The 23405-nt window shown below is 42.1% G+C and overlaps 2 protein-coding genes across 2 annotated transcripts; one reads left to right on the top strand and one right to left on the bottom strand.

Annotated features, from left to right (window-relative positions):
* Positions 1-136: 136 nt before the first annotated feature.
* snx22 (sorting nexin 22) lies at positions 137-20215 on the top strand. The gene is made up of 7 exons (XM_084169242.1): positions 137-424; positions 7399-7482; positions 7755-7859; positions 10298-10392; positions 12613-12645; positions 14589-14656; positions 17782-20215. Exons 1-7 carry the CDS (start codon positions 341-343, stop codon positions 17940-17942), a joined length of 630 nt encoding a protein of 209 aa, XP_084025368.1. The 5' UTR covers positions 137-340; the 3' UTR covers positions 17943-20215.
* On the bottom strand, positions 18981-22704 carry ppib (peptidylprolyl isomerase B (cyclophilin B)). Its single transcript, XM_084169241.1, has 5 exons — positions 22437-22704; positions 19967-20080; positions 19759-19852; positions 19473-19657; positions 18981-19375 (listed from the first exon to the last, which is right to left on the bottom strand). Exons 1-5 carry the CDS (start codon positions 22569-22571, stop codon positions 19253-19255), a joined length of 651 nt encoding a protein of 216 aa, XP_084025367.1. The 5' UTR covers positions 22572-22704; the 3' UTR covers positions 18981-19252.
* Positions 22705-23405: the final 701 nt, after the last annotated feature.

The following is a 23405-nucleotide window of genomic DNA, read 5'->3' as shown; positions in this document are numbered from 1 at the left end:
GAAACATTTGAATCAACACATGGATATATATATATATATATATATATATATATATATATATATATATATATATAAAAATTCGTATGGCATTTCAGAAGTGCATTGCGCCCAAATGGGTTGCACAGAGTCTCCAATTAGTTTGTGGGAGGAGCATTGAAGGGTCAAACGTTTCCCTGAATTTACGGTAGCCGAGTTTATATTGGACCATTATCGTTTTATTTTCTCTTGCGAGAATCTTCTCGAATGTTTAGAAGGGGACATTGACAAAGATTGAAGACAGAAAAGCCGCAGCACCACTCAGTACGAAGGTAATTGGACAGTTTGCGCTCAGAAAAGTCCGATGATGGTTCAAGATTCCCCTATGATTGAGGTATCGATCCCGTCGCTGGAGCGAGAGGTAGACGAGTCGGGGAAATTGAGAAAGGTAAACTGTTGTAGGCTTTTTTTTTAAAGTATCTGGATGTGTGTGGTACAGTAAGGTTCAATACTTATTTTAAGGCATCTCTTATGTTTTCCCGCAACTTGTCATGCACATTTTGTTGGACAAATAAGCTTTTTTTCTTTCTTTTTTTCTACAGCTTGAATAGGTGCGCTCGATTTAATGCGTGGCTATTCCACTGGTCCTGATTTGCCATTCGTGCCGGCTGCCGCGCTATCCCTTTGCGCCAGGCGAGCTAGAAGGGCACCTATTCCATAGATTTATATAGCCTATATTATAATTTCTATAATTTTGTGAATCGTTGGTGCCCTTGTGTGTCCTGTATCACAGAATTGTGAAAAACTTCAGTTTTGTCTGTGGCTGCATTCTCCCATTTTCCCTTAAAATATATTATGTGAAAGCCCTGAGCCTGATTTGAAAAAGACACATAAAAACAGAAGTATTGCAGTTTGCAGGCCAAACAAAAGGAAGCCAAGCACCCAATCTTTCTTAGAGGACAGTTGCCATACACAGAGGCTACACCCAGTGGTGGAAAAAGTACACAATTATCATACTTGAGTAAAGATGCCTTAATAGAAAACGACTCAAGTGAAAGTCACCCAGTAAAATACTACAAGACAGCATGCTTTTGTTTTTTAAATTACGGATTGCCAGGGGCACACGCCAACACAATTTACAAACAAAGAATGTGTTTAGTGAGTCCGCCAGAACACATGCTGACGAAACCGGCTCCGGTCGTGCACCATTAAGGCATTGTGTGCATGTTGATTTTGTCTGTCCCCACCAGACGCTTTCATGACACGCAAGTTAAAATACCAGAACCAACTGTGAAGCAACTATATTAATTAATGTCTAAACACAAGTGAAACATTCACTGACATTTAGCTAGCTTGCTATTGCTCGTTAATTTGTCCTGGGAGATAAACAATTTGACCTGAAATTCATATGGTCCTTTTTTTTGCTGGAACTTTGTAGAATTTTGAGTCACACACAATCGTGTGTTCTCTACACCGACAATTAATCCACAGATAAAAAGGGAAAACTAGTTAGTTTTTAGTTTTCCTTGATTAATCTCTCCTCGTTTGTTCTTCTTCTGTGGATGTTTTATGGCGGTTGGCAACCAACTTTAAGGTGCATAACCGCCACCGACTAGAGTGTGGACCTCGTTCATCTTTCAATCACCCGCGTGGGTTAGTATGCTCCTAAAAACCAATGAGGAGATGGGAGAGGCGGGAATTGCAGCGCATCAAGCGGCTAAAATAGAACCAAATTCTATTTTAGAGCCTGGCTACGCAGACACCCGCGAGCAGTTTGGATGAAACGATTGAATAACATGTATGTGTAAATGTATTTTTGCAACGCGGGCGGGATTTGCTCAGCATGTCAGAGGAAGTAGGGATGACCACGTGGTCTCTTGATACGCGTGTAAATTTGACAATGTTCCTGTCCTGCTAAGCATTCAAAATGTAACTGGTACTTTTAGGTGTCAGGGAAAAATGTATGGGAGTAAAAAGTACATATTTTCTTTAGGAATGTAATGGAGTAAAACATATGAATATTAAAGTACAGATACCCCAAAAACTTAAATAGTACTTCAAAGTATTTGTACTTAGTTACTTTACACGACTGGCTACACCTAGCTGCTGGAATGAATGTTTGCTAGAAGAAAAGTTGGTGTTGACACCACTTCTTGCACCTACCTAACACTGGGGACTTGAGTGCACTTTTTGTCTGCATTTACACAGGCAGCCCAATTCTGATCGCTTTGGATGAACGCATCCGCTAAATGGCATATATAGGATACATATAACATGACTGAATTTACAAGTTCAGAGACTTGGGCAAAAAAGTTTTAGTTTTTTACAGTGAAAACACCCAATGTCTGAAGTAATTTACCACCGGTTTTGGTTGAGAGCTGTCTGCTTGTTAGGTTGAGTCTACACAGGCAGCACAATTCTGGTCTTTTTTTCTGAAAAAGATCTGATGTGAAAATATCTAATGTCACTGTAAAAACAAAAAAACTAACAAAAAGAAACACTTTGCCCAAGTCTGAACTTTGAGCCAGTAAATTCAGTCATGTTATATGTAGCCAAGTGTACAAAACATTATGAACACCTGCTCTTTCCATGAAATAGATGGACCAGGTGAATCCAGGTGAAAGCTATGAACCCTTATTGATGTCACTTGTTAAATCCACTTCAATCAGTGTAGCTGTAGGGAAGGAGATGGGTTAAAGAAGGATTTTTAAGCCTTGAGACAAATGAAACATGGATTGTGTGTGTGCCATTCAGAGGGTGAATGGGCAAGAGAAAAGGTGTAAGTGCCTTTGAATGGGGTATAGTTGTAGGTTCCAGGTGCACCGGCTTGTGTCAAGAACTGCAATTCTACTGGGTTTTTCACACTCCACAGTTTCCCGTGTGTATTAAGAGTGGTCCACCACCCAAAGGACATCCAGCCAACTTCATACAACTGTGGGAAGCATTGGAGTCAACATGGGCCAATATCCTTGTGGAAATCTTCCGACACCTTGTAGAGTCCATGCCCCGACGAATTGAGGCTGTTCTGAAGGCAAAAGTGGGGGGTGCTACTCAAAATTAGGAAGGTGTTCTTAATGTTTTGTATACTCATTGTATGCCATTTAGCAGATACTTTTATCCAAAGCGATTTACAACAGTAATTGTATACATTTCCTTATTGGTGGCCCCGGCTGGAATCAAACCCATGACCCAGTTGAAATATGGGCTCACGTTACGCATCCCACAGCAGCTGTAGTCTTAACAGGATTACTAAATTGCCTGCCTCCATGATCAACAAAAATAAGACTGAAGTCATTTTTGACAGACACGTAATTCTGCTTCATGGAGTCACTCATGAGCTTTTGGTATGTGTGTGTGTGTGTAAGGCGGCCAATACTCTTTTCACACTATTGTGCCAACCCGAACTGTACTCTCTGTGCAGGCTTGGATATTTTCTTTTCACATTGTCTACTCTTTTCCAGCATGAGACTAGTACTGCTTGGGTAGCTAAAAGTGAGCTGAGCTGACCCTGAGCTAGTCCGCTTTTAAATAAGCAGAGGGGCTTAGTCAATTAGTCATTTCTTGAAATAGAGTGGGGTTCATGAAGTGGTCCAATCATATCCCTTTCACGCCAACATGCTGACCCAAACTATACTGTGCTGGCTTGGATATTTTCTATGCACATAGAGTACAATGCCCTTTCAAACAGGGTTCAAGCTACTATGGTGCATGCGTATCCAGGCCAGTTCAGCAAACCTTGGCTGAGCTCGGCTGAGTAGTGTGAAAAGGGTATTAGATTGTCTTGCTTGTCTGTGAACTGTCTGATTTAGGGTGCAGCATGTTCCCCTCTGAGCCTTCTGCTGTGTTATGTAAGGAGGGCGCATCGGGCCCCTCTATGTGCCAGGGGTTTGCAGGCAGAAATATCTAGCCCTCTCTGCAAACCCACAACAATGAAAGCTCTGTGATGGAAGGATGACCATTGACAGAATGGCGAGAAAGAGAGGATGGCCGGAGTTCTGTCTGTAAACCGGCTGTATGGCTTCAAGAACAGAGACCCGATATGGACAAATTAAGTATATCTCATGAACTAATGACAATCTCTGTACTCTCATACATCCCCATGGATTAAGTGAATGTCCCATCAGCTCATCTGTAGCCATATATAATTGCAGGGGGAACATAAAGTGACATTTTGTTACCTGAAATTAATTAGTTAAAGCATAAAAAATGGATGTGCTGTTTTTTAACTTGTTTACCAGTCTCGAGTGAGCATACAGAGACTCTTTTCTTTGACAGGAAGTTCCTTTTTGGGCAGATGTAACTCAATCAATGAAATTACATGCTTCTTGTCCTGAACAGTAATTTGGTAAACGAATGAAGAAGCACAAGGTGTGCGTGCGTAGGCCGGGGAGTTATTTCATATGAAATGGGCTCTGGGGTTGAGACTGACCTCTGCGGGTTAGTGAAGCAGGCTGAACATTGAGTAGAAGCAGGTACTTGTTGTTCATTGTGATACTTGACTTTGTGGAACTGACTAATCCAGTGAGTTCCGCCATAGCGGGAAGAACAGAAACTTCATGAAAGGGAGATTTGTGTGTCAATGAGAGGAATTGGTTACTTTAAAGCGCATGGTCAGTCACATATCTTTGTCACTAAATAACCATTAATAACAGTTCAGGTGATGATGGTCAAAAGTCTGTATCGTCAGGGTAATCATCTTGTATTATGTAAACAATAAATGTTTATTAGTAATCTTGTAACATCTCAAATGTATACTCTGGGCAGTGGGCACTGATTGCAGAGTATGGTAACTCTTAGCACAAGTTAACAATACTTCACCAGAAAACGCTGGAAAATAACTTGTCCGAGTTGATCACATGACTACTCAGGTGATTTTAACAATATGATAATTAGTCAAGATATAGGATGTATGATTATTCTGCTCATGAGGATCCATATTAGATCCAGTTGCTGCCTGGATAATGGCCACAGCCCTCCTGCTCTGAGAGCTCATTCATCCATGGATTGAGGGCCATCTGTTTCGGACCGTCATTGGCATGTGATGACATGGCTCCAGCCCCATCGGCCCACTGGGTCGTGAGTCGCCCGGGCAACCCAGGAATATGGAGGCCATGTGCCTTCTTTGAACAGCTAGCCTGGTCCCAGATCGGTCTGTGCTGTCTTGCCAGAGTTGGCACTTGGCAAGACAGCACAGACACAGATCTGGGACCAGGCTACACAGCTACAGACAGTCAAAATTACTGTTTGCTTAGAGAGAGGAGTTAAGTACTGTACTAGGCTGACCGCTGTAGTTTCTGCTGATTTAGGGTCAGCACTCTTTCGAAGTAAAAGAGAAAGTGCTCAGCCAGTTGCGAAGAATTAAGGACCAGATTTATTTTTAGGTCAAGAATAAATACCAAAAAGTATGAAAAAGGCAAACTCTTTAATGTACAGGTTTTTGTGTTGGATGGTTATAGACTAGTTCATATATTTAAAAGATAGCTTTAATGTAGTTATAGGGTTGCAAAATCGTCCTTGTAGCAATCACTCTGGATCAACCCATGATAGATGAGTTTAGGTGGAAAGGGGGGCATGGGCCTTTAATTATAACCTGAATGTAGCCAGTCAGCTATATTTAATGTGAGGGCCTGACAAAAAAAAAAGTGTGGATCAACTGCATGACTCGGCTAATCCCTGTGTCAGGATGACTCTCTGTTCTGGGTCATGTTCATTAGGCACTATACATAAGAAACGGGGAGGTTCTACCTGGATTTGTCCAAAATAAATGCTCTTTTTTGTTTTCTGTTGTAAAACGTTTTGAAACGTTTTCTGCTGCATGCCCTTATGAACATGACCCTGAATACTGGATTCCAAACAGCATGTCCTGAAGCTCCAAACTTAAGTCAACAACTTCAAAGGAATATTTAGATAATAGCTTGCTGGAAATGTAGGCTAGCATTTTGGTCACCATACTTGTCATGTTTAGACAGAGTCCCTCATTCATATTTTTGAAAGTCTTTCCCACTCTTTATGTCAGTGGCCATTTTTGTATTATTGGTTAACTTGGTTTCAGACCAATTTGGAGAAGATATCCCTGTTTTCTTTATTTTAGAAAGAGGGGAAGACTAAAGGATGTCCACTTTTGTAGTTGTCATTAACCTCAGTTCTGGGTGACGGGTGTATTCTCATTTGTCTTTGTCCAGATGAATATCAGCTAGCTGCCACGCCTATACAGCCGGCAGCGTTGCCATTCATCCAAATAAGCCTGCTTATTAACTACCATGGCACACACTGGAGCTTCACTGGAAAAGGAAGCATTTCATTACTGCCCTTGTTTGATTTGTTGTAATGTACAAGCAAGCAGCCTACAATAATTAGTGTACTATCAGTACTATTTTCCAAGCATAAAAAATGTGGACAGTGCACTTGGGTTATAAAAACAATACTGTAGGATGAGCAACTCCTGTCCTTTGGCTGCATTCTGCCAGTTATCTATCCTCCAAATTAATTGTCACTGATTGCTTAGGATGTGCAGTGTAGCCTACATTTCATCACTTTCAGGAAGTTATATAATGTATTTAAGAAATAACATTCCCACAGGTAGTCCTTTACCTAGGGTTATGGTCATTCTAGGGGATATTGTTTTGCTTTTCTTGTGTGATTCTCTACACTACACTTTGCGTGTTTTGCCACATAAACTTAAATTAGGCGAACTATTAGAATTTTAGCAACCAGGAAATGGCAACGCGATTTCTGCACATTGCACCGTTTTAAATGGCGACGTTCTCATTCTGTTGACCACAAAGCAACCTCATCCCTGGTGTATATGGTCTCCAAGGGGATATGTCTAGTTGTTTGCCCTGTCTGTTGACTGGTCAGGCCTAGGCATGCGCTCCTGGGGTATGTCCCAATTATCTCTCCTGCATCCCAAAGTCTGCATTTGTTCACTTCCCTTCACTGATTTTGAAAGGAAATGACTGGTATACGATATATGGTGGAAACTCCCACCAGCCTATTCCCACACCAATCCAATGCTTTTAGATTTGTGTGAACGAGTCCACACTTCAGGAGAAAGGAGATATTGGGACGGTCCCCAAAGTTTGATAGGATTCGTTTTCTGGCCACCAGTGGGCACTGTTGTGTTTAGATTGCTGAGCTCTGTAAACAGGCCTCTTTCTTCCCCTGCTGGATATCTGACTACATTACACTGGACACTAAACTGTCAGGCATGACTGGAGAACATCAAGTCCCATCTCGTTTGTAGAACTACCTTTAGAAAGGCAAACTCGTATCTGAATGGAAAGACTTACCTTTTGTACATAAATGTTACTGTCCTATCTGTCCGATCACAAGCAAATATAATTCTACTGATATTCCTTTCCAGAAAACCAGTGTAATAATGCAAAACTCCTCTCTGCTCTGCTCTTTTTTTTTATTTTCTAGCTCTTCAGAGTTGAGATATTGTTCAATGGAAGGAAACACTTTGTGCTCAGAAGACACAGTGAATTCCAGACCCTCCACAGAAAGGTAAAACAATTGCTGACTCTCTGCCTCCCTTACTTGACACCAGAATCGACAGTATCTGAATGATCTAAAACCCATTTTGTACACAGTATACTCGACTCTGTTGCCGTACAAACCAATGGCTAACTGCTCTACAAATATACTTAAATTTCTCTGCTTCAAAGATACAAATGATGGTCGCAATGCAATTGCTTGGTTGTTGTATGCATGATGGACATTAACCCATTGCGGCCCATCCCTGTAATGTCTTTGACAGTTTCTTCCTGCCTCCATAGCTGAAGAAGATTCTGCAGCCCCCAGACTTCCCCAGCAAGAGGAGCACCCATCTGAGAACCAAGCCTCTTGAGCAGAGGAGGCAACAGCTGGAGGACTACATTCAGGTAGAATATATGTATTTACGGTAACATTTGACACCAGCATCATAATACATTATGAAACGGTCATAACCATGTCATAATGTCATAACCTGTCATAATATGGTCATAACACTGTCATGGCCCATTATAAACTCAGCAGAAAAAGAAATGTCCTCTCACTGTCAACTGCGTTTATTTTCAGCAAACTTAACATGTGTAAATATTTGTATGAACATAACAAGATTCAACAACAGACATAAACTGAACAAGTTCCACAGACATGTGACTAACAGAAATTGAATAATGTGTCCCTGAACAAAGAGGGGGTCAAAATCAAAAGTAACAGTCAGTATCTGGTGTGGCCACCAGCTGCATTAAGTACTGCAGTGCATCTCCTCCTCATGGACTGCACCAGATTTGCCAGTTCTTGCTGTGAGATGTTACCCCACTCTTCCACCAAGGCACCTGCAAGTTCCCGGACATTTCTGGGGGGAATGGCCTTAGCCCTAACCCTCCGATCCAACAGGTCCCAGACGTGCTCAATGGGATTGAGATCCGGGCTCTTCGCTGGCCATGGCAGAACACTGACATTCCTGTCTTGCAGGAAATCACGCACAGAACGAGCAGTATGGCTGGTAGCATTGTCATGCTGGAGGGTCATGTCAGGATGAGCCTGCAGGAAGGGTACCACATGAGGGAGGAGGATGTCTTCCCTGTAATGCACAGCGTTGAGATTGCCTGCAATGACAACAAGCTCAGTCTGATGATGCTGTGACACACCGCCCCAGACTGACGGACCCTCCACCTCCATTCCTTGGACGAAAAACGCAAATCCGACCATCACCCCTGGTAAGACAAAACCGCGACTCGTCAGTGAAGAGCACTTTTTGCCAGTCCTGTCTGGTCCAGTGACGGTGGGTTTGTGCCCATAGGCGACGTTGTTGCCAGTGATGTCTGTTAAGGACCTGCCTTACAACAGGCCTACAAGCCCTCAGTCCAGCCTCTCTCAGCCTATTGCGGACAGTCTGAGCACTGATGGAGGGATTGTCCATTCCTGTTTTAACTCAGGCAGTTGTTGTTGCCATCCTGTACCTTTCCCGCAAGTGTGATGTTCGGATGTACCGATCCTGTGCAGGTGTTGTTACACGTGGTCTGCCACTGCGAGGACGATCAGCTGCCCGTCCTGTCTCCCTGTAGCGCTGTCTTAGACGTCTCACAGTACGGACATAGCAATTTATTGTCCTGGCCACATCTGCAGTCCTCATGCCTCCTTGCAGCATGCCTAAGGCACGTTCACGCAGATAAGTAGGGACCCTGTGCATCTTTCTTTTGGTGTTTTTCAGAGTCGGTAGAAAGGCGTCTTTAGTGTCCTACGTTTTCATAACTGTGACCTTAATTGCCTACCGCCTGTAAGCTGTTAGTATCTTAACGACCGTTCCACAGGTGCATGTTCATTAATTGTTTATGGTTCATTGAACAAGCATGGGAAACAGTGTTTAAACCCTTTACAATGAAGATTATTTGGATTTTTACGAATTATCTTTGAAAGACAGGGCCTGAAAAAGGGACATTTCTTTTTTTGCTGAGTTTATTTACACCTGTTGTGACATATATTGCGTTATTTTATGGCTGGTTATGACACCTACATAAGATTGTCAAAACCCACATTTATTCAAATGTGTTTTTTCCCAGCCAAGAAGTTTCCTTTCGTTTGAAAGTTTTTGTTAAGTCCATTGTTGTAATTAATTCTGTTTACAGTCATGTTTTAAATAACTTGCAGAAAATACACTTTGACCCTGTCAAGAAGCATTATGACCATCAAAATCATATAAGCCAGATGGGCCTATCACGTACATGCCCTTGTCAGTCATCAGTCAAAAATAGGGTGTCTTGTCCTGCTCCTGGAGTGTTCAATTACAATGATAATTTAATATGGTCAATTTCAGAACATTTTATAGAACATAAACATACTGTTAACAAGTAGGCTGGGGTGTAATGGAATGTTTTGCCTTGTGTGGCAGGGTTTTGAGACTCTTATGTAGGTGTCATAACCAGTCATAAAATAATGCAATAAATGTCACAACTGGTCTAAATAGATGTCATGATGACATTATGACATTATGACATGGTTATGACTGTGTTATGACGCTGGGTGTCAAGTAAAGTGTTACCGTATTTACTTTATTCAGTTAGGACTACATATATTAATTACATACCATGTTCAGTTACCACATTCAAGTGTAATATTTACGTATGAAAAATAATTAATGAATATATTTTACGTGCCATATTAGGACTTGAAACTATATTCAGGTATGAATTGACATACATTATTTAGGTATGACTGAGGGATTATGTTCCGTATAGTTGAATTTTACAATAAGTGACTAATCCAATTTAGACTGTGTGTGAACAAAACCATTTTCTTTGTCTTTTCTACTGGCCTCTCTCTCTCTCTGTAGGATATCATCTACCAGTATGAAGAAGTCCCTCAGGTGCTGCTGGACTTCCTGCATGTGAAACATTTCCACTCTGGGAACAAAATCAGCAGCCTTGAGTATGTACCTGCCCCCTCACCTCAACCAGCTACTCACATCAGGTTCACTTCAATAAAGTTATAAAGACAGCAAAAGGTATATTGAATATGACATGTGTGGCTAGGAATGGAGAATCCGATGTGTCAGTCAAGATTTTATGATATCTGAGGTATACAGTGCCTTCAAAGTATTCACACCCCTTGACTTTTTTCAAATGAGATTGTGTGTCACTGATATACACACTATACCCCATAATGTCAAAATGGAATTATGTTTTTAGAAATGTTTACAAATGTAATTAAAAATGAGTTAATAAGTATTCAACTATTTTGTTATGGCAAGCCTAAATAAGTTCAGGAGCAAAATTGTGCTTAACAAGTCACAGGTTGCATGGACTCACTCTGTGTACAATAATAGTGTTTAACATGATTTTTAAATGACTACGCCATTTCTGTACCCCACACATACAGTTATCTGTAAGGTCCCTCGTCGAGCAGTGAATTTCAAACACAGATTCAACCACAAAGACCAGGGAGGTTTTCCAATGGTTCGCAAAGAAGGGCACCTATTGAATATCCCTTTTGAGCATGGTGAAGTTATTAATTACACTTTGGATTGTGTATCAATACAAAGATACACGTGTCCTTCCTAACTCAGTTGCCGGAGAGGAAGGAAACCGCTCAGAGATTTCCCCATCTGGCCAATGGTGACTTTAAAACAGTTAGTTTAATGGCTGTGATAGGAGAAAACTGAGGATGGATCAACAACATTGTAGTTACTCCCCAATACTAACCTAATTGAAACAGTGAAAAGGAGGCGGCCTGTACAGAATAAAAAATATTCCAAAACATGCATCCTGTTTGCAATTAGGCACTAAAGTAATACTGCAAACAATGTGGCAAAAAAATAAACGTTTTGTCCTGAATACAATGTTTGGGGGAAAACACAACACATCACTGAGTACCACTCTTCATATTTTCAAGCATGGTGGTGTCTGCATCATATTATGTGTACGCTTGTCATCGGCAAGGACTAGGGAGTTTTTTAGGATGAAAATAAACGGAATAGAGCTGAGCACAGGCAAAATCCTAGAGAAAATTGTCTGCTTTCCAACAGACACTGGGAGACAAATTCACCTTTCAGCAGGACAATTACTTAAAACACAAGGCCAAATATACACTGGAGTTGCTTACTAAGATGACATTGAATGTTCCTGAGTGGCCCAGATACAATTTTGACTTAAATTGGCTTGAAAATCTAGGGCAAGACTTGAACATGGCTGTCTAGCAAGGATCAACAACCAACTTGACAGAGCTTAAAGAATTTTGAAAAGAATAATGGGCAAATATTGTACAATCCAGGTGTGCAAAGCTCTTAGACTTACCCAGAAAGATTCTAACTTGTATTGACTCAGGAGGCTGAATACTTACCTAATTAAGATATATTAGCGTTTTATTTTCCAGATCCTTTTTTTTTTTATTTAATGTTACAATTTGTCTTTCACTTTGACAGAGTATTTTGTTTGTGGGTGACAAAAAATGACAATTAGATCCATTTTAATCCCAGGTTGTAACACAACAAAGTGGAAAACTTCAAGGGGTATGAATACTTTCTGAAGGCACCGTACAACTACCTTTATATGCTGCAGTGTTTAACAATTGAAAATGTAGAGATCCTCTTGAATGTACACTGAGTATACAAAACATTAAGAACACCTGCTCTTTCCATGACAGACTGACCAGGTGAAAGCTATGATCCCTTATTGATGTCACTTGTTAACTCCACTTCAATCAGTGTAGATGAAGGGGAGGAGACAGGTTAAAGAAGGATCTTTAAGCCTTCAGACAATTGAGACACAGATTATGTGTGCCATTCAGAGGGTGAATAGGCAAGACAAAATATTTAAGTGCCTTTGAACGGGGTATGGTAGTAGGTGCCAGGCGCACCGGTTTGTGTCAAGAACTGCAACCCTGCCAGGTTTTTCACACTCAACAGTTTCCTGTGTGTATCAAGAATGGTCCACCACCCAAAGGACATCCAGCCAACTTGACAACTGTGGGAAGCATTGGAGACAACATGGGCCAGCATCCCTGTGGAACGCTTTTGACATCTTGTAGAGTAGGGGGTGCAACTCAATATTAGGAAGGTGTTCCTAATGTTTGGTATACTCTGTGAATATTGTTTAATATGGGAAAATAATAGGCTGTAATAAAAAAACGATGGTTTCCTCATAATTTCAGATCATTTGATGATAGTGACCCTCAGGGATATGGGTGAGCTTCCCTTTTATCTTGTGAACAGCCATGTGTATTCTGCCTGTCTGCCATACAGTACTTAAAACCTGTACTTTGGTTTCCGAACCGGTCCTCTGGTCTATGCTCGGCTCGGGACCCTCTGAAGTTCAATTATTTTATATATTCTAAGACTAGCACACCTGATTCTACTTGGCCTTGATTTGTTGAGTCAGTTGTCCTGGTGTTGGCATTTAACCAATATGTGGATCGTCTGGCTTATGAGGGTTTGGGCATGCAGAGCAGAGGGCAAGTGTAAATGTCATACAGAAAGATACAAATTACATTTCTGCGTAAGCAAAGTATAATCTCAACATGGAATGCTGAAATCTGCCAATGTTATGCTCCAAATTGCAATGCACACATTTATATTGTAGCAACATACACTGGGGAGAACAAGTATTTGATACACTGCCGATTTTGCAGGTTTTCCTACTTACAAAGCATGTACAGGTCTGTTATTTTTATCATAGGTACACTTCAACTGTGAGAGACGGAATCTAAAACAAAAATCCAGAAAATCACATTGTATGATTTTTAAATAATTAATTTGCATTTTATTGCATGACATAAGTATTTGATCACCTACCAACCAGTAAGAATTCTGGCTCTCACAGACCTGTTAGTTTTTATTTAAGAAGCCCTCCTGTTCTCCACTCATTACCTGTATTAACTGCACCTGTTTGAACTCGTTACCTGTATAAAAGACACCTGTCCAACCTCTCTACAATGGCCAAGACCAGAGAGCTGTGTAAGGACATCAGGGATAAAATTGTAGACCTGCACAAGGCTGGGATGGGCTACAGGACAATAGGCAAGCAGCTTGGTGAGAAGGCAACAACTGTTGGCTCAATTATTAGAAAATGGAAGAAGTTCAAGATGACGGTCAATCACACTCGGTCTGGGGCTCCATGCAAGATCTCACCTCGTGGGGCATCAATGATCATGAGGAAGGTGAGGGATCAGCCCAGAACTACACGGCAGGACCTGATCAATGACCTGAAGAGAGCTGGGACCACAGTCTCAAAGAAAACCATTAGTAACACACTACGCCGTCATGGATTAAAATCCTGCAGCGCACGCAAGGTCCCCCTGCTCAAGCCAGCGCATGTCCAGGCCCGTCTGAAGTTTGCCAATGACCATCTGGATGATCCAGAGGAGGAATGGGAGAAGGTCATGTGGTCTGATGAGACAAAAATAGATATTTTTGGTCTAAACTCCACTCGCCGTGTTTGGAATTAGAAGAAGGATGAGTACAACCCCAAGAACACCATCCCAACCGTGAAGCATGGAGGTGGAAACATCATTCTTTGGGGATGCTTTTCTGCAAAGGGGCAGGACGACTGCACCGTATTGAGGGGAGGATGGATGGGGCAACACACAGCCAGGGCAACTAAGGAGTGGCTCCGTAAGAAGCATCTCAAGGTCCTGGAGTGGCCTAGCCAGTCTCCAGACCTAAACCCAATAGAACATCTTTCGAGGGAGCTGAAAGTCCGTATTGCCCAGCGACAGCCCCAAAACCTGAAGGATCTGGAGAAGGTCTGTATGGAGGAGTGGGGCAAAATCCCTGCTGCAGTGTGTGCAAACCTGGTCAAGAACTACAGGAAACGTATGATCTCTGTAATTGCAAACAAAGGTTTCTGTACCAAATATTAAGTTCTGCTTTTCTGATGTATCAAATACTTATGTCATGCAATAAAATGCAAATGAATTACTTAAAAATCATACAATGTGATTTTCTGGATTTTTGTTTTAGATTCCGTCTCTCACAGTTGAAGTGTACCTATGATAAAAATTACAGACCTCTACATGCTTTGTAAGTAGGAAAACCTGCAAAATCGGCAGTGTATCAAATACTTGTTCTCCCCACTGTACATTTTACTCGTTCAGTTCTTCTACTCACCCAGTGGTCTCTTGTCCCTCAGCTGTCAGCTGCAGCATCAGCGTGTGGTGGGATTCTGTCGTGACCCCTATCTCCTGGAGTCCCCCTCAGGTACGGCAGGCCTCCGCATTGTTGTATGGTGGTTGGAGATGGCTTAGACCACCCAGACGATTTAAATGGGGGGGGGTGGGGGGGCTACACTTGAGTGTCTAAAATTAAGTAGAAAGTAAGTAGAAATGATAATGGACCTATACTGGATATTTAGAACTAACTGCCCACCCTTGGCTTAGATCCTATCTCCTCATTTTGAGATCACCACACTTTCTACCATCCTTGCCAGTCACATCCAGCTCATTGTTAATGTTTCCTCAGGATGGTCTCCTTTTTAAAGAGCTTGCTGAAAGCTTTCTCAGCTAAATGGCCTGTGCTTTATTTTTTCTGTTTACATTTGAGTCATGTTCCAGATCAAATCTAACATCTCATTCCAAAATTGTGGGCATTAATTTGGAGTTGGTCCCCCCTCTTGCTGCTATAACAGCCTCTACTCTTCTGGGAAGGCTTTCTACTAGATGTTGGAAACATTGCTGCGGGGACTTGCTTCCATTCGGCCACAAGAGCATTAGTGAGGTCAGGCACTGATGTTGGGCAAGTAGGCCTGGCTCGCAGTCGGCATTCCAATTCATCCCAAAGGTGTCCGATGGGGTTGAGGATAGGGCTCTGTGCAGGCCAGTCAAGTTCTTCCACACCGATCTCGACAAACCAGTTTTGTATGGACCTTGCTTTGTGCACGGGGGCATTGTCATGCTTAAACAGGAAAGGGCCTTCCCCAAACTGTTGCCACAAAGTTGGAAGCACAGAATCGTCTAGAATGTCAGTGTGCTGTGGCGTTAAGATTTCCCTTCACTGTAACTAAGGGGCCTAGCCCGACACATGAAAAACAGCCCCAGACCATTATTCCTCCGCCAAAAAACTTTACAGTTGGCACTATGCATTCGTGCAGGTAGCGTTCTGCTGCCATCCGCCAAACCCAGATTTGTCAGTCGGACTGCCAGATGGTGAAGTGATTCATCACTCCAGAGAACACGTTTCCACTGCTCCATAGTCCAATGGCGGCGAGCTTTACACCACTCCATCCGACGCGCTTCAGCACTCGGCTGTCCCGTTCTATGTGCTTGTGTGGCCTACCACTTTGCAGGTGAGCAGTTGCTCCTAGACGTTTCAATTTCGCAATAACAGCACTTAGTTGACCGGGGCAGCTCTAGCAGGGCAGAAATTTTACAAACTGACTTGTTGGACCTATGACGGTGCCACGTTGAAAGTCACTGAACTCTTCAGTACAGTTGATTCTACAACCAATGTTTGTCTATGGAGATTGCATGGCTGTGTGCTCGATTTTATACACCTGTCAGCAACGGGTGTGGCTGAAATAGCTGAATCCACTCATTTGAAGGGGTGTCCACATACATACTTTTGGCCACATAGTGAACATTGCAGTCGCCTGCCAGGATAAGTGGTATCAGCTACCCACATACAGTGGGAGAAAAAAGTATTTAGTCAGCCACCAATTGTGCAAGTTCTCCCACTTAAAAAGATGAGAGAGGCCTGTAATTTTCATCATAGGTACATGTCAACTATGACAGACAAAATGAGGGGGAAAAAATCCAGAAAATCACATTGTAGGATTTTTTATGAATTTATTTGCAAATTATGGTGGAAAATAAGTATTTGGTCAATAACAAAAGTTTCTCAATACTTTGTTATATACCCTTTGTTGGCAATGACACAGGTCAAACGTTTTCTGTAAGTCTTCACAAGGTTTTCACACACTGTTGCTGGTATTTTGGCCCATTCCTCCATGCAGATCTCCTCTAGAGCAGTGATGTTTTGGGGCTGTCGCTGGGCAACACAGACTTTCAACTCCCTCCAAAGATTTTCTATGGGGTTGAGATCTGGAGACTGGCTAGGACACTCCAGGACCTTGAAATGCTTCTTACGAAGCCACTCCTTCGTTGCCCGGGCGGTGTGTTTGGGATCATTGTCATGCTGAAAGACCCAGCCACGTTTCATCTTCAATGCCCTTGCTGATGGAAGGAGGTTTTCACTCAAAATCTCACGATACATGGCCCCATTCATTCTTTCCTTTACACGGATCAGTCGTCCTGGTCCCTTTGCAGAAAAACAGCCCCAAAGCATAATGTTTCCACCCCCATGCTTCACAGTAGGTATGGTGTTCTTTGGATGCAACTCAGCATTCTTTGTCCTCCAAACACGACGAGTTGAGTTCTATTTTGGTTTCATCTGACCATATGACATTCTCCCAATCCTCTTCTGGATCATCCAAATGCACTCTAGCAAACTTCAGACGGGCCTGGACATGTACTGGCTTAAGCAGGGGGACACGTCTGGCACTGCAGGATTTGAGTCACTGGCGGCGTAGTGTGTTACTGATGGTAGGCTTTGTTACTTTGGTCCCAGCTCTCTGCAGGTCATTCACTAGGTCCCCCTGTGTGGTTCTGGGATTTTTGCTCACCGTTCTTGTGATCATTTTGACCCCACAGGGTGAGATCTTGCGTGGAGCCCCAGATCGAGGGAGATTATCAGTGGTCTTGTATGTCTTCCATTTCCTAATAATTGCTCCCACAGTTGATTTCTTCAAACCAAGCTGCTTACCTATTGCAGATTCAGTCTTCCCAGCCTGGTGCAGGTCTACAACTTTGTTTCTGGTGTCCTTTGACAGCTCTTTGGTCTTGGCCATAGTGGAGTTTGGAGTGTGACTGTTTGAGGTTGTGGACAGGTGTCTTTTATACTGATAACAAGTTCAAACAGGTGCCATTAATACAGGTAACGAGTGGAGGACAGAGGAGCCTCTTAAAGAAGAAGTTACAGGTCTGTGAGAGCCAGAAATCGTGCTTGTTTGTAGGTGACCAAATACTTATTTCCCACCATCATTTGCAAATAAATTCATTAAAAATCCTACAATGTGATTTTCTGGAGGAAAAAAAATCTCAATTTGTCTGTCATAGTTGACGTGTACCTATGATGAAAATTACAGGCCTCATCTTTTTAAGTGGGAGAACTTGCACAATTGGTGGCTGACTAAATACTTTTTTCCCCCACTGTATATGGCAAACTGCCAAGTCGATTATCAGTTTGATGTGTGCAGCGCAACTGTAATCTAGTCGGCCTAGAACGCAACCATAGTATTGAACTTTCAATTAGTTAATCTTTTCCAACAGATCTGCCGGACATCGTCAAGGATGGGGTCCTGCAGGGCTTGTACCCCCGAGACATCCGTGTCAGCTTCACAGCCTGCACCAAACCCAGCCTCCCAGATAGACCAAGTCTGGCTCCAGGTCCAGCCCATACCTTCAAAGCTCCAGCGATTCCCTCTATATAGTGGCAGCCTGCCGTGAAGTCCTGACAATAGGATCTGTGGATTTTAAATGTCCTTCTTGATTCACTGGCTTGATAGTGGTTTTGATTAATGTCCATTGTCTGAATCAGCCACCAATGGTGAAGGCCCTTTTGCTTGTATACTACCATACAATATAACGTTTTTTTTTACTGAAGTCACATATGCCAATTAAAGATGTATTATATAGATAAAGCAATTACATCATACAAGGGGTGGTTCCTGCTTATGAACAAAATTCAAATCTGCAATTGGGTTTGTAAGCAGGATTGATGAGTCCACCATTAACTGCCTTAGCTCTCTAAAAATGACCTACCGCAACATTGGCTGCATTCCAGGTTGACTATCAGTCACCTGCCAGATCTAAATGTCCGGATGTGTTTATAAGCCATCCACATTATACAACGATCTGATTCCTGACTGAACAGGGCGGCAGTTGGCACGTCGGGCCAGTAAATGAAAGGTTGCTGGTTTGAATACCCGAGCCGACTGAATCTGTCTGTGCCCTTGAGTAAGGCACTTAACCCCAATTTTCTCCAGGGGTGCCGTACTACTATGGCTGACCCTGTAAAACACATTTCACTGCACCTATCCAGTGTGGCAACAAACATTGGTTTATGCCTGGAATGCCACTGTTTCACAATCTCTGGTATTTCTGTGCATTTTGTATATGCAAATGTTTAACATGTTCTTAAGAAGCTTTGTATAGAAATGTAATACTTGCCCCAATCAAGTGGTCAGTTTGGATGGCCCACATCTTTTCGTTCATAATTGTTCTACTACTTTGAATGTCTTACGGGAAACTTAGTGCCATTTTTATCAAGTTAAGTTAATGTCACATGCACAAGTACAGTGAACTGCCTTTTTTGCAAGCTCTAACCCCAACAATGCAGTAATCAATAACAATGTAATACTAAAAATAAGGTAGAACACAAACTAAAAAGAACACGTTAAGGCATACCAAGGTTGTGACTACGTGAATAAAATTACAAAAACCTTAATGATTGAACACTAGAAACCATCTTAACAAAACCTGGATCCTTTATTGAAGATTTATTCTTTACAAAATGAGCAGGTATCAGCTGCACGACAACCATACTGGAATGCCTGTTTGGAAATGGACCCAGTGTGCCTTTGTTGGTCTGGCACTTAACTTCAATGGGCAGCTTCTGCTACCAGGACAGCCCGAGCAGGAGCCCCACTACAGGACCAGTGGTAAGCAAAACAGAAAATGCAATGGTCTGCCTAAACCCCACAGTCCTGCTCCCCCATTTAAAAACAGAGTTGACTTGTTTTTACTCCTTGGCGATCGCGAAGGGTTTCTCCACGTCGATCTTTCCACAGTCGTGGATGGACACGTCTTTGAGGGGCTTGTCCCGGCCGTCTGTCTTTGTGCCCTCAATCTTCTTCACCACATCCTGTAGGAGAGCAATACCACGTGAGGGGTATGAAAACAGATTCATCTGCAGGGGGAGGTGTGTATTTGTTTTGTGGGGGTGTTTGGGGAGAACTCACCGTGCCTTCCAAAATTTTGCCGAAGACCACGTGCTTGCCGTCCAACCAAGGTGTCTGAATGGTGGTGATGAAGAACTGGGAGCCGTTTGTGTCCTTCCCAGCATTGGCCATGCTCAGCCAGTAAGGTCCGTAGTGCTTCAGCTTGAAGTTCTCATCAGGGAAGCGGTCTCCGTAGATGCTCTTGCCTTCAAGGAAACAAGGACATTGACGTTAATCAACATTTGCATTGATGCCCATATCCTTATTTGTAGTTAGATCTATATCTAAGTGTGAAAATTCCCCTGACCGCCAGTGCCATCTCCTCTGGTGAAGTCACCACCCTGGATCATGAAGTCCTTAATAACCCTGTGGAACTTGCTGCTTTTGTAGCCAAATCCTTTCTGTTGAGACAAGAAGCAATGCATTAGTCAGTACCTCAATGGTTCTACCATAACATTACATGCATTGGCTAAATCGATACCCTGGGTATATAATTATTTATTTTTTAAACTCACCTCTCCAGTTGCTAGTGTAATGAAGTTCTCGACGGTCTTGGGTACCGTTTTCCCAAACAACCCAATGACAATTCGTCCAACATCCTCATCTCCAATTCTGATGTCAAAATAAACCTGTTAAGATGGGAAAGCGTGAGTAAATGGGTTAGCAGGAATTATCAAAAGCAACTTGAATGTCATCCCTTGAGCACTTGAAGATAGGCCTATCATGGAAATCAAGTGGTGTGTGAATGGATGCCAAGCTTCCGGAAAAAATAAAGTACAAAAATTAAAACAACTTATTTTCCATCTCTCCATGTTTCATAATTTTCCTTCAATTCGCAAGAGGCTGAATGTAGCTCACCGGAAAAAGCATCCGAGCGAGCTAAACAGCGTCCCTCTGTCTCTACGTGTAGGCCATCTATCTGATGCGGTTTGGTCCAAACGAGTATGACATTGTTGCCACCAATAGCATTGAATGGAATGCAATGGAAGCCAGCGAGCATTTGGCCTTCCTTGATAAAAAAAAGTTTTACAATTAGCGTTGAGCTCAACTGTGAATGCGTACCAAGGGAAGCTAGCTTGGGGTTGGCGTAACACCTTTCAAATCGCATTGAGAGCTTACGTCATTTGACAGAAACTTGAATTGTTGCATCTCATTGTGTGGTTGTCCTCCGGTGGCTAGCTAGCTAAAGTTGTCCCTTTCCTAAATTAGCCATGGAGATATGGATTTGGCCTTGTGGTTTTACTTAATTCTCCGTACTGACCAATGATTATAATGGCGATTCTGCTCCAATCATTAATTCATACATTGTTGTGCCCCTGGCCTGAGAGGATGGAAATGCAATATGTTGCTAGATGTAGAAGGCTAATGTGAACTAGCTAAACGTTGCCCATGAATGGAAGTTAGGCTAGAGCAAGCATTTTAGCCAGACAGCCTAGAACAACAAAAAAAGCGTGTACTGTATGACAGTGATAGACCGTTTCTTCAACATGAGGAAAAATAAAAAATAAAAAGTATGCACTAGCTGTAAGTCGCTCTGGATAAGAGCGTCTGCTAAATGACTAAAATGTAGAGGATGGCATTTGCATGTCTACAAGTAGGGCGAGTCATTTTTCTATTTGCACGAACGCACAGAAATCAGAACCATGGACAGCCACATTTAGTTTACATTGATGGGGCTAAATTGTTTTTGGTATATTTTAATTGTCACTGTATTAGCCTAAGCAGAGGTGATTTGATGACGTTGATATGTTGAAGTTGAAATGGTGCTGGAATTGTGGAGGCAGGTCCTGTTTTCTTTCCGACTTGTGGTTCTAAATCAATTGGTGTTTAGTGGTCCGAAAAATACTGAAACAACTTGCTTGACCATGCTGTAGGTCATGTAACTGTCTGTTACATGCAATATGCTTTGTGGACTAAACCAGACAGAGGTTGCTATCCGATTTTGTGATAAAACAAAAAAAGTGTGGTTGAATTTATTCTGCCACTGTGTCTTTTTGTCTCGGCCTAATAGAGAGATATATATATATATATATATATATATATATATATATATATATATATATATATATATATATATATATATCACGGTCGCAAGGCCTTAACTATATAGAGCAAACAACGCAATAATCACAACACAGGTTGTAATAAAAAAAAATCTGGCTTCCCCATTGATTTTACCCACGCACCACTACTGCTTACAGTGGCTTTAAAACTAAAAACATAGTTTTGGCATTTCATTTAGAGGAAGATACGCCCAGACAGTCCTGTATGCCAGGCTTGTTTGAAAGGTTGTCGTTTGCACAAAAAAAACCGGTTTCTTAGTTTATTTAACCATTAGTTGCAGTGGGATGTCCGGAAACTTGATTATGGAAATAAAGACCACATTAACTGCATTGCCTATAACCGGTCACAAACAACCCAATGATTGCACAAACAGAAATGGAAAAATTACTTCCAATACACGTGTGCACGTTTTATTTCGTTAGACTCGTGAATTACCTTACGACGTTGGGCGCAGAGAATCACACGTAGCCCCAAGTAAGTGGACGTGGCCTAGTTAACTACAACAGCTAGCTAACTCCACCAGACAATGTAACATGTTAACACATTTCCTCCAAGCAGATGGTTGAACAGATATATTGTTACACAAAGACATTTCAAGATATAGGTAAAGATTGAATAGACTGGATTGAACACATTACAAACCGGGCAGCAAGAAAACTAGCTAACTAAGGCCTGCATTCCTTGCAAGCATCGAGGCCGTGCATTAACTAGTACCTAGCGGCTGCATCTCATTTAGCCGAGTTTGTTTCATTGTTATTGTATCACGTCTTGTGACATTGTAGTTCGCAATGTTTTAGAACTGAAAAGTCAGACAGTACAATACGGTTTGTTACTGCAAACGTTAGCTGTGCGAAAAAAATGGTTTTTATCCATCCAGACTTTCGATTTGCTAGCTACTCTTGCAATTGCTAGGTGCCTTACCTTGGCCGTGACTTTTGGGCCCTTCTGTTTCTCGTCAGCGTCTGATCCGCTCGGGAAGAGCAGAAATATCACTGACCCAACGATGACGGTGACTGCAACCAAAAACTTCATCCTTCTCTCGCAGATTCGAACCATGAACAAGAGAAAGTGTAGCCGTGGCGGCCCTAATGTACGTATATGTGCCGGGGGAAAAGTGGCTATATCCGGGGTGGAGACAACCGCCTAATGCAGGCTTTTACCCTCCGCCCATTATCAGACAACTGCAGTGATATCCAATTGGAGGAGGCGCGGTTTTAATATGTCCAAAGGGATAAACCTTTTACTATGATTGGTTTAGTCTGCACATAATGCTACGTATAACCCAATCATATATGGATACGCGTAATGCACACATCAGGACACATCAGTGAGGGGATTCGATTATCTGGCACGGGTTCGTACCTACCCCATTGAAGTTTACGTTTAAAATGGTTTTTTCATTTATTTATTTTTTATTTAACCTTTATTTAACCAGGTAAGCCAGTTGAGAACAAGTTCTCATTTACAACTGCGACCTGGCCAAGATAAAGCAACGCAGTGCGATAAAAACAACAACACAGAGTAAACATATGGGGTAAAACAAAACATAAAGTCAAAAATACAACAGAATATATATATACAGTGTGTGCAAATGTAGCAAGTTATGGAGGTAAGGCAAGAAATGGGCAATAGTGCAAAATAATTACAATTAGTATTAACACTGGAATGATAGATGTGCAAGAGATGATGTGCAAATAGAGATACTGGGGTGCAAATGAGCAAAATAAATAACAATATGGGGATGAGGTAGTTGGGTGGGCTAATTTCAGATGGGCTGTGTACAGATGCAGTGATCAGTAAGGTGCTCTGACAACTGATGCTTAAAGTTAGTGAGGGAGATAAGAGTCTCCAGCTTCAGAGATTTTTGCAATTCGTTCCAGTCATTGGCAG

The sequence above is a fragment of the Coregonus lavaretus genome (assembly GCF_964263955.1).
Source record: "Coregonus lavaretus genome assembly, chromosome: 9".
Lineage (NCBI taxonomy): Eukaryota > Metazoa > Chordata > Actinopteri > Salmoniformes > Salmonidae > Coregonus > Coregonus lavaretus.
Note: the sequence above shows the minus strand (reverse complement) of the source record. Positions and strands in the feature narration are given on the sequence as shown.